Source organism: Akebia trifoliata, chromosome 2 (genome assembly GCF_017979445.1).
Source record: "Akebia trifoliata isolate Shusen 1 chromosome 2, ASM1797944v1, whole genome shotgun sequence".
Taxonomy (NCBI): Eukaryota; Viridiplantae; Streptophyta; class Magnoliopsida; order Ranunculales; family Lardizabalaceae; genus Akebia; species Akebia trifoliata.
The window spans coordinates 6,838,180-6,855,370 of record NC_141376.1 but is presented as its reverse complement, the minus strand read 5'-3'; the positions used below and the strand labels follow the sequence as shown (position 1 = coordinate 6,855,370).

The window sequence follows — 17,191 nt, the reverse complement described above, 5'->3', positions numbered from 1 at the left end:
CAATCTCAACTAACCCTTGGTGGGCCTTAAAGCATACATCTACTTTAACCTTTCAACTTAAATTTTAAGTATGATATACTACCCAATTTTTTGGTCTTTGGACTTAAATAATATATGGTGACAATCGAATACGATCGCTTCGGGATATTTACTTAACACCAAAAATTTTACCTGCCTTCTTATCTGTGTCTACTAATGAAGTTATATTTATATATACTTCATATTGTAGTTTAGTCCTACTTAATTATTTTATGGTATTAAACTTTGGAGTGGCTATTTAGAATTGTAGCTTTGTTGTTGCTAAGAATTATTTGTTACCTCACCTATTAATCGTGCACACTTTGTTAGGTCAGTTTGCTTCATTTCCATTTTAGTATTCTTATATATTTCAAAGTTTCTTTTATTTAAAGTCATTTATTGAAAGTTTTAATGAATATTTTATGTCTTATTACTTTTGAATCTTATCTATCTACTATTAACTTTCTGTATTGAAGTGGAATGATTCTCAATAATGGTACTTCTCTAAGCTATTTGACTACTTCATGTCATGTATCATCATAATTATACAATCGTTTCACTTGTTTAGCAAGAAAAATATATATCATCGTAGTTCACACTACAAACTTGAATTAATCCCACTACATACACATAATCAAGAACATACTAAAATCCAATTTGGGTTAATAAAAGACTAGTCTCAAACGATGTTAATTTGAGGCTTTATTTTGTAGTATGACAAATGTTTGGGATGGGCGAATAATCCCAGGATTCCCTAGAAAATGCATCCCAAAAGAGTTTTTAATAATCCCTAGAAAGCAAGAATATTGATCTTCAGAAAATTTATGTTTTTCCTCTTATCTCAACCACTTGTTTAATGGAGAACAGGTAAAAAATATCCTTTGGATTATATTCAATCTTTATATAACATGCTCATTTTAAGTCAATTCACAAATTAAGAATTTATACATGAGAAATCTAAGGCCTAGATTAGGTCAAATCGTGAATCAAGCCTCATTCCATGCCCATATACATGGCAAATGGATGGGCAAAGCGGGAAGTGGGTCCTCTAGCAAACTTTCAAAGGAAGAGAGATATATTTTAAAAAAAATTAAGATCTCACCCTCTTGTGATCATGACTTAAATCTGATTAAAAAAGATTCAAAAAAATAAGTTTTTATTTTTTTATTTTTTTATACAGATCATCTCTTTAAAAATGAACGGCTAATGAACTCACCATACTTTAAGTTGTGAGATCTAATTTTATTGTTGATGTGGCGCTCTTTCAGTTGTTGAAAGTATGCTTCAAGGTTGCTACAAGAACTGTGTGCTATAAAGGATTCACTTTTAGCAGAGAGAGAGTGAAGACCATGAAAATAAACATGAGTGGAATACAATTTCCTTATTTTAAAAGACAGCAAGTCATTTTCTCGAAATTTCAATATATCATTTTCTCTTCTACTAAGGAAAATTTTGGATTATTTTTTTTATTGCTTTTGAAAATTTTAGCTTCTACCACAGATTTTATGGGTATTTTGGGAGGTACTTTTGAATGAATTTTAGATTTTGTCAAGTGGGATGGCTTGGGATGGTATCCTAGACCACGTTTTGGTGTGGCCCACATGGCCAGCAATATTTTGGGAAACCCTAAAACGTTACAATTAAATAAAGAATTTTGATTAGAGTTTTATTAAAAACCTTGATGGTAAAGAATCCTAAAAAAAGATGATCTCTAGGTCCTCTATTCTTATCTATAAAATAATGGATCGTGCATCTATTAAGGCAATCGACAAAACGTTGGAATACTCATTCTAGAGTTTTGATATTAATTAATCAAGAATAGTGAACCCTAATCGATCCAAATAATAGAGAGAGAGAGAGTAGAAGGTGAATCTGGTAATCAAATAAGTGAGTTGATTTGCATGGGAGTTTGTTTCATTCTCACAATGTGAAAAAGCCCAATTTGACAGTCTTAGGTTATCAAATTTCATAAAATTCGACAAACCAAAGGGTTGAATTGGCGTCAAATTTTTCTTTGTCAATTTTTTTTTTCGACAGGTCGAAATAGTCAAATTAATGAAGGATGGGAGAAATTCGACAGTTCTAAGCCGTCAAACCTGGGAACATCAAGAATTTCGACAATCCTAGACCGTCAAAATTCAATTTCTAAAATTTGTAGGCCTTGGCCCGTCAAATTTTTTTGTCGAATTTTCTAATTTTCATGTAATGTCTTCTCGATTTTATCCAATTGGTTTATTGATCTCAATGGCACAAAATACACTTCTGTATAACCTTTTAAATTCTAGATCATAAGCATGACGAAATCTTGAGATATGTGATTGATTCTAGAGGATGAAATTTATGTTGAGTGAATTTTGTAATCAGTGAAAATTGTAATTTTGTAAACTTTTTGTTTATATATATATATATATATATATTTTTGTCCGAAGGAGATTTCTTATGACTCATCAAATCCAATCCATTTAATGAGCTTTGATTTTGAGCATTTTCTAGAATTGTAAATATGTTTGAAAGAAGATACTAGGTGGGGTGGGTGGTAACTGTGTTACGTTGTTGTTGAGATTTGAATGAGTCCTACCTTATAAACATGATGAGACAACATATATCTTTTCAATGGATCACCTCCACACCCAAACAAATCTCCAACCATCCAATGGTCTCGTCAGCCGTTTAACTCTATAAAAGCCCATCCCCCTCTCTCCCTCTCAAAACCTATCTCCAAAATCCTTTACAATATCCTCCCCTTTCACCAAATTATTACAACTTTACTACCATACAGACAAAACACACACCTGTTGAGAGAGAGAGAGACATGGGTAGTAGTATTCTTGTATGCTTACTTCTCTTTCTTCCCACTCTTCTCTCATGCATTATCTTTAGAAAAAAAAATAGAAAGGACCAACAAAAAGCTAAGCTTCCTCCTGGTTCAATGGGGTGGCCTTATATAGGAGAGACTCTCCAACTCTACTCTCAAGACCCAAATGTCTTCTTTGCTTCTAAGCAAAAAAGGTTTCCATCTCTTCCTATTTTCTCTGTTTAAAAAGATATGGGTTCATCATGAATTTAAATGTAGCTTAATTTTGATGAATTGGTGGTTGTTTTTAGGTATGGAGAGATTTTCAAGACCCATATACTTGGTTGTCCATGTGTTATGTTAGCAAGCCCAGAGGCTGCTCGGTTTGTGTTAGTGACACAAGTTCATTTGTTCAAGCCCACGTACCCAAAAAGTAAGGAACGTATGATCGGCCCTTCTGCCCTGTTTTTCCACCAAGGAGACTATCATACTCGCCTGAGGAAGCTGGTTCAAGGCTCATTATCTCTAGATACAATTCGAAATCTTGTTCTCGACATCGAAACCATCGCTGTCTCCGCTTTGGATTCATGGGCTGGCAGTAACATTGTTAACACCTTCCATGAAATGAAGAAGGTTGGAAAATCCTCTTGTTTGGGATCATTTTGTCATTTTTTTAATAAATAACTTACTGGGGTGATTCTATTGTCTTATTCTCACATTTTATTGGATGGGTTCCCTTAGAGTTTTGATTTTAGTAATGGGTTCTCCATAAATTTTCTTATTAATAATAATTAATCACCTTTGTTTTGTTCATGGTTTCATGACTTATGGTTCTTCCTTCATATGTAATCAGTTCTCTTTCGACATTGGTATCCTTGCTATATTTGGACGCTTGGATGCATTTTATAAAGAAGAATTGAAGAAGAACTACTTCATAGTAAACAAAGGTTACAACTCATTCCCTACAGTCATGCCGGGAACTTCATACAACAATGCAGTCTTGGTAATTAAGATACTTATACTTCTTCTACTAATCTTTTTATTTTTTTAATTAATTATGTCTTCCATAGAAGGCAATTAAGCTGACAGTTTCTTATGTTAATCTCAATTAATTCTTGAAGGCGAGGAAGAGGCTAAGTAAGATTCTGAGTGAAATTATTTGTGAAAGAAAGGAGAAGAGATTAGTAGAGAAGGATCTCTTGGGTTGTCTGATGAACTCTAAAGATGAGAAGGGTCAAATCTTAACCGATGATCAAATCGCCGATAACATCATTGGCGTGTTGTTCGCCGCACAAGATACTACAGCTAGTGTTCTAACATGGATTCTAAAATTCCTCCATGATGATCCAAAACTTCTAGAAGCTGTAAAAGTAAGAGCTCCACCATTCCCTTTAATTAGCTTAAATTTCTTATCTCAAACTAAATTAAAGAATTTAGTTAAAAGTTAAGCTATTATCATAATTAACTATTTTCTTGTCTTCCAGGCTGAGCAGAAGGCCATATATGAGTCCAACAATAATGGAAGTCTACCCTTGACATGGGCTCAAACAAGAAGAATGCCACTTACTTATAGAGTATGTATAGTCACACACAAGTTATACTTAAATTAAATGCATGCATGAAACTATGTTGCAAAAGTACCCAAAAAAAAAAAAAAAATCTTAGTTTGTTATGTAATTGGGCATATTTGAACGAGTCCAATTATTTGCATGACTTGATGACTAATTGTAAGTGAAAATTTTTCAGGTTATATTAGAGAGTTTGAGGATGTCAAGTATCATATCTTTCACATTTAGGGAAGCTGTAGCTGATGTAGAATACAAAGGTATGGTTGAAAAAACTAGATTTAGTGACTTACCCATACTTTTAAGTACTTCATGTGGGTTTTTATTTCATTGTTTTAAAATGATGGATTTAATTTTGGTTTTGGTCTTGAAAATTATGACAGGATACCTTATACCAAAAGGTTGGAAGGTGATGCCTTTGTTCAGGAACATACATCACAACCCTGACTTCTTTCAAGATCCTCAAAAGTTTGATCCTTCAAGATTTGAGGTATGGGTGTGGAGAGACAGATCAAAGTTACTTTTCTTGATTTGTTAATTAAGGATTCAAATATAAATTTGATTTGAATGATATAAGAGTTTTTGTGTTTAATATATTATTGTAATATGTGCATCAGGTTGCACCAAAGCCCTATACTTTTATGCCATTTGGAAATGGGGTGCATTCATGTCCTGGAAATGAGCTTGCCAAGCTGGAGATGCTTATCTTGGTCCACCATCTGGTCACTAAGTTCAGGTATGAAACTGACTACTGAGAGAAAATGGTGGATGGATAGGTTCCACAGGTGTTGGAGTTTGGACCATCTACCTTTAAATGGGGTCCCCCTACTAAGCTAGAAGATCTCATGATCATCAAAAACTTACCCAAATCTTATTATAATCATAACCATTAGATAAATAGTATTTTTTTGGCAAAATGTGCATGGAAATCACATGTGCAACAATAAATCTGAGTACTTTACAAGCCATAGTCAGAATTGAAAGGAGATGCCATCGAAAAAATTTGAGAAAAAAAACTGCTATTGTCACCCCAACTTTTACTTATTACACCCCAAATAATAATTGAATGATTGAGAATAAATAAAAGTTGGGTTACCAATATGGGTTTGAGATTTTATAGAAAGTACTGAAATTTTTTGAATGAGTGTTGTAATGTTGAAATTATAATTTGAGCCAAACCTTTCTAATGTTTGAAGGTTGTTTTTAAATCACTAGTTGGGGTGTGATAAATAATTTAAGAAATTGGGGTGCCAATAACAGCTCTCAAAGAGAAAGAGTAGCAATATATGGTATCTGTAATAGAGAAAGAGTGGATCTTGAAATTTAACAAAAGGGTTTTGTTTGGTTGTGGGTATGTATGTTGGTTGCAGGTGGGAAGTGGTGGGTTCCCAAAGTGGGATTCAGTATGGCCCATTCCCAGTCCCTCAGCATGGACTTGAAGCCAAGTTTTGGAAAGAATATTCAGTTAGCCAAACACAAGAAGGAAGCGCATGATAACAAGAAGGAAGCGCATGGTAGCATTTGCCACTCATCATCCATCCATTCTATGAATGAGTAATATATATAACATGGATCATGAAGGAGCATGGACTCTCTCTAAAATCTAACAAAATCAAACTCATTAAAGGGAAGAAAAGATCCCACTTTTTCTCCTTACTTTGATCTTGTTATCAATTTCATTCAAGGAGTTCAATTTTCATCATTTTTCTGCCTCTCTCTCTCTCTATCTTCAAATGGTCCCCTAGTGATGATGTTGAATTTGTTATCTTTTCCAACCTGTAATTGTAACTTTTTTTTATTAAAAAAAAAAAAAAAAAAAAAATTATTTCTGAGTAATAAAAGAGTATTAATGGAGAGAGAAAAAAACAAGTGAGAGATAGTGTTCTTCTAGTGGACCTTTTATTTTATTTTATTTTTTTATGCCTTAGTCCTCGGCATTTAAAATACATTAAAATCATTTGACCATCATCCCAGCAGAGGCTATAAATGAGCCACGTGTTAGTTTTTTGATTGGACAAGTGGAAGACTATGTGGGGATACCTCCTTGGCTGGAAGGCACTCTTTCCCTCTCTCTTTCAAGGACAAAAAGTTTGTCGAAGTTTTGGTGTGTAGAGGGGTCATATTACTAAGTACACCACATTTTCTGCAAACGATGGCAAGGACCCACCAAGATGTGGCTAATAGAGTTTGGCAGACCTACAACTGTGATGAGATTTGGTGGTTGCATCTTTATTGATTCTTTTCTTTTTTTATAAAAATAATAATAATAATTTAAGAATCCAATATCACAATAGGAATTATCCGTAGGAGCTCCATATTCATAAAGAGTCGCGATCAAGTTCTTAGAATCAAATACGGTGTCTACATGGCACATTTTGATTGGAGATTATTCAAGCGGCATGGAATGTAGAAAATGATTTGTCCAGGAGCCCAATGTGTTTTAAAACATGCCACGTAAACATTATTTCTATTATTTCTATTTTATAAGAATGGGATACCTTACTTGATTCTGATTCATTAAAAAATAATCTAAATGATGAGATTTGTGTGTGCATGTATGTACATTATTCTCGAAGACTACCAAGTGAACAATCCATCCCTTGTAAACCTTCTTATTCAACAAAAATATCAACTTAATTTGTCTGACTAATACATGGTATCACAAAGAAATCGAATAATTTATAAAAAAAACTTAATATGTCAATATTTTTCACTATAGAAAGAAAAATGAAATAATCATTAGCAACAAGCATAACAAGCTTATAAAAATCAAAGACAAAATCCATAACTTGGCTGAATTTTCGTTAACTCTTTTACTAAGCATTGGTTATTATTAGTCTTGCTAATCGGAGATTAGCCACCAACAAACACTCTACGATCAATATTATTATTCATTCGCAAAAATATTTTAATGAAATAAATTAATAAATAATTGGTACTCATCATGGTTTAAAAAATTGAGTTTTTTCAAAATGCATCCATTGAAATTTTTGGTGACAAGTTAGAAACTGATGACTATTTGAGATACCCCTTTTGTTTTCAAACGGATAACACACTCCTTGACCTTGGTCTTCTCTAAGAGATTAATCAAAATGATCTACTTCTCCTCAGCTTCAATCTCAAGCCAAAAATCCTTGATTTTTCTCCCTAAAACCCATCATATGCAACTTCTGATGGAATTTGTTTTTATCCTTATCTTTAAGATTAAGATTTATCAACTTTAACCTTCAGACCTTAGGAACAAGATAGGATTTTAGAAGAAAAATTACAGGTTTATAAATGCACATCAACATGAAAAAGTGTGATATATTATGAATGTTCCATAATATTTCATTTTATCTCAGTGAATATTTTGATTTTTTTTTTTCCTTTAATCAAAGATTCCTCCGAGGAGGTGTCACGATGGCTATTTCGAATCCAACAAGTGGTGAGAGTCTGTAGGTTGTGTTCGATACCCAGTACGAGCAATATTTCGGCCCACCTACGAGGGCATTCCCTCACTTACCTTGTGTGTGTGATGAATGGATGTTGCTAGAACTAACAAAAAAAAAAAGAAGAAAGAGGGATTCCTCCAAAACAAAATTCTAAACCTTTCTCTTTCTCACAATGACATGCAATTCCAATTACTAAGAGATAAAACCCTAATTATCCCACACCTCCAAGAAATATATTAGCTTTGTGAATCATTTTGGTACACGAAGCTATAAAATGGACAAGACCCCTAACAGAACAATGGTAATGTTCTTGTCCACAAAGAGCTTCATTCATTACTGTGACTATTAAAGGAGTTGGAATTGATGTGACTCCATGGTCTGGAATGTTCTTCTTGATGTAAATATTTGGGAAAATAAATCTCAAGTTTCAAGTGCGTGTGCTTGCAACGTGGAAGCTTAAGAAACTGGAATATACGGAATCTTCTCAACATTGCGCTTAATACAAACCTGAAATCAGAGACCTTTTTTGAAAAAACAAAAAGTTTCCTGTATACAAATTTCAACAAAAGATGTCTACAGGTGCAATTAAATGTTTAACAATGCTAGTTAAAAACCCATAAAAGTGATGACAATAACTGCAAAGAAAATGAAACGATTTTGACAAATCAGACAGATATTTTCATGGCCAAGCAGAACCTAAGCCACATATGATATGGTTGAAAGGCCATGGGTTCAAGCTTAAGTCAAGGGGGAGCATCTATGTTGGGGGTCACTTTGAGTCATGAAAGGGGGTTATCTTTTGCACAAAAAGTAAGGCATGAATTAGCTACACTAAGAAACTATCGCTGTTAACTGCAATTGATGGGTAGTGATAAAGAAACATTAGTCGAATGTCAATTTTGCTAGTTAGGTCAATAAATCACACGATTCCTAATTCCTAACATTATCTGTGGAGGATTTTTCTAGCCCTGTACTCATCGTGATGTGTGTCATCAAAAGATCTTCAGATCAAGTCTTCTCATTAGAAGTTATGTTAGGGTTCAATTTGCTTCATCAATTCATGAATGAACCAGTAAATAAATGTCAAACAGATAAATGGATGAGTATTTGATATTATAATAGATCAATAGCATGAAATCACAAATGCAGATACATAGATTCCAACTATTCTTTTTTCAAGATGACAATTTCTTTCTCATGAATGGTAGAAGCAATGATATTAATATATGTATTCTAAATACAGATTTTCTGCATTCAACTACATGAATTTTGAAACCAACATTGGTCTCTAGTCCCAATACCATTGTACGGAGAGTGAAGCACGGAAATATAACCTGATTCATCTAAATGTACTGAGAAGTAGGAGATGTATATTTAAGAATTGCGGCAACAATCCTCTCCTTGTCTCTGGTAGGGAATGCTTCCAACAGGACTCCATCTTTATAGAAGTGGAAGAGTGGCACTGCCTGCATCATTTGAAATCCATCTATATTGAGTAAAAGAGTACTTAGTTTATCAAACTATTCAATGTCACATGAGCAAGAAGACCTAAAAATGCATTCCTGGATTAAAATGCTTCTAACAATCTACAAAGCATGTGTCATTGTGGATGGGAAAGGAGGAACAGAATCTGTTTAGTCGACCCCATATCCTTGACAAATTACCCAATTTTCCATTAATTGGTTAACATGCTTCTAGAGGATATTATTTCCTTGATCAATTAATCCTCCTTTGGACTATAGAAGGTAGACCCCACCATATCGCTATCCCCAACCATGCAAAGTCTTCAAAATCCATGCAGTGATCATTTTATTCAGTTTATTGGTAGAAATATATATATATATATATATATATGAACTTCATCCAAACTCCATTGTGTACACACTATTTCAAATAAGAGCTTTGAATTTCTTAGTTTTCACCCCAAAAACCATCTCTTTGAACATTTATATTATTTAACAAGGAAGTTGAAACCAAGTAGAACCCCTAACTCGTCTAAAATTCATTGGATTTGCCATGAACCTGAAAATAGATTTACAGCAAAAGAAACCCATTGAGCTCAGCATTATGGGAAATTTCCATTGTTCATGAACACAATATATTTCACATCTTCCATTTTCAACAAAATAAGGGATATTTTATGTAACAAACACTCATGTAATGCCAACCAACAGTTTAAACACTGATGCATGAGGAAGGGTGCCTCACTAATTAAAGCCTTGTGACATAAGCCTAACGAGCTTGCACTTTTTAATAATTAATTATATATCATAGTTGTCATCATCCTAAAGCCTTATCCCAAAGATTTGGGTCAGCTAAAGAAAACTTTTTCCTCCATTCAGTTAATTAAATATAAAAATTAATAAATAGCAAAATATCCCCAAAAGATAAAATCAAGATAAAAATTACGACAAGTAACGATTTCATATTCTAAAATTTAATATCCAAACTAATGCATGCTTCTTGGAGATATTGGGTCTTTTATACATTTGGTCAAAACGGAACATACAGTTCGCGGGGACAACTTTTGATGAATTTGTTTTTCGATGGCACTCTTTATGTGATTAGTGATGCTGTAGTTTTTCTTTGTTACTTTTGTGGAGGCTTTTTCGGCCCCCTTGTATTTTGTTTCTCCTCTTTATCAATATATTATACTTTTCAAAAAAAAATTAACCTGAACCACATCAATAATTTCATACTTCTAACTGTCAAAGTTCTTAATCCTTCTGACAAAAAGCAATACTTGAGAGTGTAACAGCCACTCTAACTAAATGGTATAACTGAAAAACGCATAACATTACTGAAAGATTAGAAGAAGCAACGAATGTTCACGGTAAAGAGTGAACTTAGGAAGAGAGACAGTTTTGGAGTAAGCAAATCTACTAAGATTTGTAGAACATAGGGCAAAAACAGTTGTAATAAGTTAATGACTTTTATATAATTTAACTATTATAGCAGGGAAAACATTATAATTATAAAGACTTAAAGCGTACTATGTAATGATACAACAAAATAAGGAGAAAAATACAAAACATCCCCATAAGATGTACTCTTTGGTCAAAAGGCAGCAAAAAGGTGTGTGCCTCCTCAAAAGCATAAGCTTTTTCAAAGACTATTTGAATAAGACGACACCTTTGATGGAAAAGAGCCTTCCCTAGAAAAAAAGCACCTTTGAGGGAAAAGAACCGTCCCTAGTTAATACTAAAGCTTCAGCTTGAAGCTGAACCCAAGAAAAGAAAATCACCTTGATTCTTAGTCGCTCAGCCACCTCAGATTGTTCTTCGTACTCATCAACAACCTGTAGTAAATAGTGGAAAGAAAAACTGCCTGTTTAGTTAATGGAATTATAATTATAATAACCCTCCCCCCCAAGCCTCTCCACCCACCAACCCAAAAAAAAAAAAAAAACTGATTCAAAGTCGCAATTCAAGTGGGAACATCATGGCCAAACGTTTCGGTCCAGGGAGTGATCAAATGATACTTGGGGGGGATTTGGCTAGGACTGTATTAGTTTGTCTCGTCATTGTCTCAATTTGTATCATATGATCTTGGCGAGGAAATCTCGGTTTTTCAACTGGACAGAATGTACCTCGAGACCAAGACTTTAAACCATGAATGTAATATAACAAATAGCTTCAGGTGATCTTTGGACCATACACTTATAATGTACCTTGAGACCAAGACTTTAAACCATGAATGTAATATAACAAATAGCTTCAGGTGATCTTTGGACCATACACTTATAATAAACAGATGAGATGAGTGACAAATGACTTAAGAATTTGTAGATAAATTTAAAATACATAATGACCAGAGGTCAATCGTAGTCATTAAATTTTAACCAAATAATATATGTGCAACTCAATTTTGATGTGGGCATCTTTTGGATGGGGCACAATGCCAAAAACAACACCTGATGGATAATATTGTGATCTCCTAATATACCCTTAAAAAAAACAACTCTAACCATTATTTTCTTTTTTTCCCAAGTTCACCTCTATTTTGGAAGGTAATATTCCTCAGGACTGATTTGATTCTTCAGCTATGCTATAGTCCAGAAAGGGGGCACCAAGCAAACACTTCATATTGATGAGTTATTGAGTTGGTGAAAGATGTGGATGGTACATAGGGTTGCCAACAACAAGGGAGTTAGATGCATATGACTTGATATTCCTAAATATTTTATCAGAAAAAACAAACAAATTTCCAGGGATGTAATGAATTTGAATAAAAGGAAACATAACAGAACGAGACTATAAGAGAAACATTTCCACTTATTATCAAACAAAGTTCCAAATGCATGAGGAATGATGAGGCAAATAAGCTGGCTTCCTTGCCTCTAGGGGATGGATCTTATCATCAGGGATTGTTTAGGCCACAAATCAACCTGATCAGATTGTAATAAACATCCACACTTAAGCACTTTTCTAGACCGTTCACCAAATTTGTGCTATTAGATAAAAATACGAAATTATAATAGCAAAATCAACTATAGCAATACTCACATTATGCTTAAGGAAGATAACCCCAGCTTCTTGATCACCAGATCCCTTACACAATTTGGAAAACCCCTGCGCTATATACTTGCAACTTCCACATGAAGTGCGATAAAAATCTACAACAACTAAAGAATCAGTTTCCTTGGCCTTCTCAAGGATTTTAATGAACTCCTTGTCTGTCTTAAATTCTTTAACACATTCAACAGGACAAAGCTCATCATCTTCATCCGATAATTCTCCTTGATTTTCATGTTGAAGGCTGCTTCTCAATTTTTGTGTATCCAGGCTTACATTCGACATGATAGAAGGGAATTTCGATCTTACTAGCCAAAACCTAACATGATTCTTGTAAGGCAGAAAGCAGGGAAGTACACTAACAACTCCAGAATCAAGCTGTCCATCTGGAACTTTTGTGAAGTTGAAAGGAACCCTAGGATAGAGAAGACTCTGCCTTTGCATGGCAACAAACAGCAGAAACACGATTTTCTTTTATTTTTTCAGGTTCTGAATGCTGCACTAGGATGTAGATGTTGCAAGACAAAGTTTTGGATTAAGCAAATATCCAGCAAAATGGTCTATACAGTCTGCTGAATCCTTTCTTCATTAGCTACTCATTCCATTAGCTGAGTGAAATAAAAGAGGCAGCCATTAGAACAGGAAATGAAAATGGTACCTTCAATGTCTTTGATAGAAGCAGTATAATATGAAGTCTGTGTAACGGAATCGGAAATCATAAATTAGCCAAAACCTGAAAAAATAAAATAAAAAATAAAAATGAAAATAATAAGTTAAGTTTTGCTAATACGTCCAAAATAAAGATAGTTAATGGTGTTTTGTACCGAACGAAATTTTAAAACTGAGTAGTAGAAGTTCTGGATCAGGAAATATCAAACTTTAAATGCTGGAATGCTAGTGTATGATGATAATTGGCTCAAGAAACCAAGAACAACTACAGAAAATGTAGAGCCCTCCTTCCTTCAAAGATCACCCTTTTTGATAACTAGACACAAGCATATATGTAGGTAGGCTCATGTGTAGGTAAAATCAGCAACATTCTTATATCTTTGGATTTTCAATCTTAGCTCCATGCCATTCACATACCAAAGAACCTACTCATCATCATCAAAACCTTATCCTAAAGATATGGGGTCGGCTAAAAAATCATGGTCCTTCATTCCACTATGTCCAGAGCCATGTCTTCAGCTATTCCATCCATATTCTTTTGGGTCTTCCTCTTACTCTTTTAGAACCTTCAATTTGAATATTTCTTCTACATGAAATTGTAATCAGCATTCATTGTACATACCCAAGACATCTCAACCGAGTTTCTCTTAGTTATCACTTATTGGAGCTACTCCATATTTTCTCGAATGTGATAATTTCTAATTTTATCTTTCTTAAGTCTTTCCACTCATCCATCTCAACATCCTCATCTCTGCTACACTCAATTTACTAAGCTGATGTTTCTTGACTACCTAACGTTCTAGCCATCAACACCGCCATCGTCTATGATGCCTTTGAAGCAACACTAACAGTGGCAACAAAATCAACATTTGACATAAAACTACTAACAATTGCCACATATTCAAGAATGAGTAAAGTTGGTTGAACTTCTATTTCTTTTTTGGCTTGGTCAGAGATTTATCATGTCAGAAAGGCTAACTATTGAGGCTATCTTCTAACCAAGAAAATTAATGGAGAAGTTTTAATAAATAAAGGAAGACTCTGCATGCAACTTTACCAAGGAATTTACTAAACATGAGACACCAAAATAAGTGAATTTGCTAATCAGAGTTCCGTTCAATTCACAAAATTTGACCAATATAAAGAGCTCAACTTTAGTACGAACACTCATAATCCTAGGAAATGAGACAATAGTTAAGAAATTAAACATGCCCAAACCACCTCAGTTAACTTTCTCTCAATTTGTCATCTATTAAAGCTACTATATTTTCTCGATTACATTCTTTATTTGTCTTATCTTTCCATATCCATCTCAACATTCTCATTCGAGTTACACTCAATTGATTAACATGATACCTCTCAACTACCCAACATTCAACTCTATAAAGCATAGTTGGTCTTACTCCAATCTTATAAAATTTTCCTTCTAATTTAATCAGTGCACATTGCTCACATAACACTCCAGATGCACACCCCCACTTTAACCATCTAACTTTGATCTTACAAGCAACATCTTCTTCAATATCCCTATCCTTATGTATAATAGACCTAAGACAATGAAAGTGGTAGTTTTAGGGTATTTCTATACCATCAATTTTTACCAGACATTTCTTTTCCTAAGTGTCAATACTAAATTTGTACTCATCTACTCGTTCTTGGTTCTAACTATTCTAAAGCCCTTGAAATCATGGTTTTAAATCTCGTCCAAGTTGTCTTGGTATCGTCCACCAACAAGACGAGTTGACAAATCGTCTCAAAGACATAATTTGTTCTAATTCTAAGGCAATTTTTTTTTTAAATCTCGTCCCAGACGACTCGGTCTCGTTCCTTCATGGCCGAGAAGAGCCATCAAAACGAGTTTTAAAATCCGCAATTACTACATCATCTACAAATAACACACCAAGGTACTAATGAGCAGCTATTTCATCCACAACTAAATGAACTAACAAGATTTGTTTCTATAACTCGGTATTGGTTCTACTTATTCAAAAGCCCTAGAACTCCATTACCAAGGGAATGGCCGATATATTATACTTATAAGATTAATTTTATTTGTAAAAATCTCATTTTTTTTATACAAAAAAAAAAAAAAAAATCGCTGAACAGGGTTCCGTCCAGATCGCATCGCAGAATTAGTCAAAGTCAAATCTCTTTTAAAATTCTAAATTTCTACAGCAAAGAACGATTCCAAAAGAATAGTAAATAGGGACGAAAACAGAGAAAAATAGATCGATTTCTTTGAAGATTTAAACTTAAAACATCTTTAAAACTGTAACATTGTAGGTCGCGCTCTGTAATAAATCGGGAGTTCGAAAGAAGAAATGCTTACCCGACTGACTTGACTGAGTGCAAGAGATTTCTTGGTTCGATCGTAGTGGAATTAAGACATGGTTTAGATTTTAGAGCCAAGTCTTTAAGGATTGATAATCAGAGAGTACTTTTCAGAAAGTAAAGAAAGAAGAAGAAAAAAAAATCTAGCTTTGTGGGTCCTTTGGAACCTTAGTCGAACCTCGAACATCAATTATTCAATTTCAACTACCAGACGAACCTTTTTTATCCTCGCGGCAAAGAGGTTGAATTCGACTTATTTTATTTAGATAACTTCTATTGCCACACTAAATTTTACTTATAACATGCCAATCTCTACAACACAGAGACCCGTGGTAATAGTGGATCTGAAATTTGAACTTTTATTTTGTTTGTTTTTTCTCTTTATTTAATTGCTAAAGAGCTTGTCGACTGGAGATACCTGCCATTATATTTGATCACTACTATTCGCACCCCAACTTTTACTTATTACATCCTAATTTCTTAAATTATTTAAGATTTTTTTTTTAAAATGTGTGCAACTTATATCCAAATTTCAATTTTGATATAAAATATATTTTTTCCAATCAATTCATCACTTTTATAATTAAAGAATTCGTTGATAAATTACCAGTGATATCGTTGTTAAGGTAAAATAGTTAGTATTTTATCAACAAATTCATAGATTATAAAAGTGACAAATTCATTGTAAAAACATGTTTTGAGAATTAAAATGAACAATGTACCGAGACCAGAATTTCGTCATATTAATGGAGATTCACCCTAAATTATTATCACGTCCCAATTAAAGATTAAAACACATTCTTCATGCATTACAAATGTTTGGTTCAAATTATAATCTCAACATTGCAAAACATTATAACATTTGTTCAAATAATTTGAATAGTTATTTACAATTTATGATTAGGCTCGTGGAAAATCTTAAATTCAAAATTTTGAAATCTAGCAAAATAAAATAAAATAAATGAGAGAGTTTCCATTGGCACCCCAACTTTTTTACTTATTCTCGATCATTCTCTTATTTTCTTTATTTTTAATCAGTTATGATAAATAAAAGTTGGGGTCCCACTAGTAGCTCTCTTATGTTTAGAGTTGATGTCCATATAGAGTTGGAAATTTACCTGATTGGTTAATTTCAAATATTTGGCACCAAAGTGTGGTTGGTCGTGTTCTTTTAGGGAAATAATTTGCTTACCAAGATATTTTTTGCTATTCAATCAAACTTTTTTTTATATTACTATGTTGAGTATCCCCACACCCTTTGGGATGGAAGTAGTTCCAACAATTATCAATCTTAGCCTCGTAGAAATTTCCTAACGTGCAATAAAATATGTCAAAGATCACCAAATATTGATTACACAACTAGAGATAGAAAACCTTTGTCATTTCTTTTACCATTAAACCAATTCCTAGGGTAAATGGTCTTTTGAGCACGTTTTCATTTCTTTGGCATTCATTTATTTACCATTCTTTATTGTGGTTGAGTTATACTAGTGCCCATTCCACTATGGATGCAAACGACCAAGATGAACCATAATATTTCCTCAAGGTAAGTACAAGCTTCATAATCCCAATGAAGCTTTTGGTCATTTATGTAACTCTCTCATAGATGACCTAGGTCAAGGCCATGTCAACTAAATGTACAATCTGGCTCGGTTCAAGAGAAAATTGGAACCGAACCAACATAGGTCGGTTCCACTAAATTAGAACCAGAACTAACCAAATTGTTACTAGAACCGAACCAAACCAAATTGATTTGGTTCAGTTCGATTCTATGGGTTGTCAAACATCCTATAAAATTACTTGGAAGCTATATATTTTTAATGAAAAAAATAAATATTAAGAATAAAATTTCTTAATTCATATAAG

General features: G+C 33.5%; 2 protein-coding genes across 5 annotated transcripts; one reads left to right on the top strand and one right to left on the bottom strand.

Moving 5' to 3' along the window:
* Nucleotides 1-2,633: 2,633 nt before the first annotated feature.
* Nucleotides 2,634-6,089, top strand: LOC147409184 (abscisic acid 8'-hydroxylase 4-like). Of its 2 annotated transcripts, XM_086426269.1 has the most exons (10): nt 2,634-3,027; nt 3,124-3,445; nt 3,666-3,815; nt 3,934-4,182; nt 4,297-4,386; nt 4,559-4,637; nt 4,761-4,867; nt 4,995-5,113; nt 5,748-5,892; nt 5,950-6,089. In XM_086426269.1, exons 1-9 carry the CDS (start codon nt 2,831-2,833, stop codon nt 5,869-5,871), a joined length of 1,437 nt encoding a protein of 478 aa, XP_086282395.1. In that variant the 5' UTR covers nt 2,634-2,830; the 3' UTR covers nt 5,872-5,892; nt 5,950-6,089. The 2 variants fall into 2 exon arrangements, with proteins under 2 accessions (XP_086282395.1, XP_086282388.1); XM_086426262.1 differs by having other exon boundaries at nt 5,748-6,089.
* A 2,858-nt stretch (nt 6,090-8,947) lies between these two features.
* Nucleotides 8,948-15,530, bottom strand: LOC147409183 (Thioredoxin superfamily protein). Of its 3 annotated transcripts, none has more exons than XM_086426246.1 (4): nt 15,324-15,530; nt 12,317-13,058; nt 11,056-11,109; nt 8,948-9,277 (listed from the first exon to the last, which is right to left on the bottom strand). In XM_086426246.1, exons 2-4 carry the CDS (start codon nt 12,767-12,769, stop codon nt 9,155-9,157), a joined length of 630 nt encoding a protein of 209 aa, XP_086282372.1. In that variant the 5' UTR covers nt 12,770-13,058; nt 15,324-15,530; the 3' UTR covers nt 8,948-9,154. The 3 variants fall into 3 exon arrangements, with proteins under 3 accessions (XP_086282372.1, XP_086282376.1, XP_086282380.1); XM_086426250.1 differs by having other exon boundaries at nt 12,317-13,020; XM_086426254.1 differs by having other exon boundaries at nt 12,317-12,933.
* Nucleotides 15,531-17,191: the final 1,661 nt, after the last annotated feature.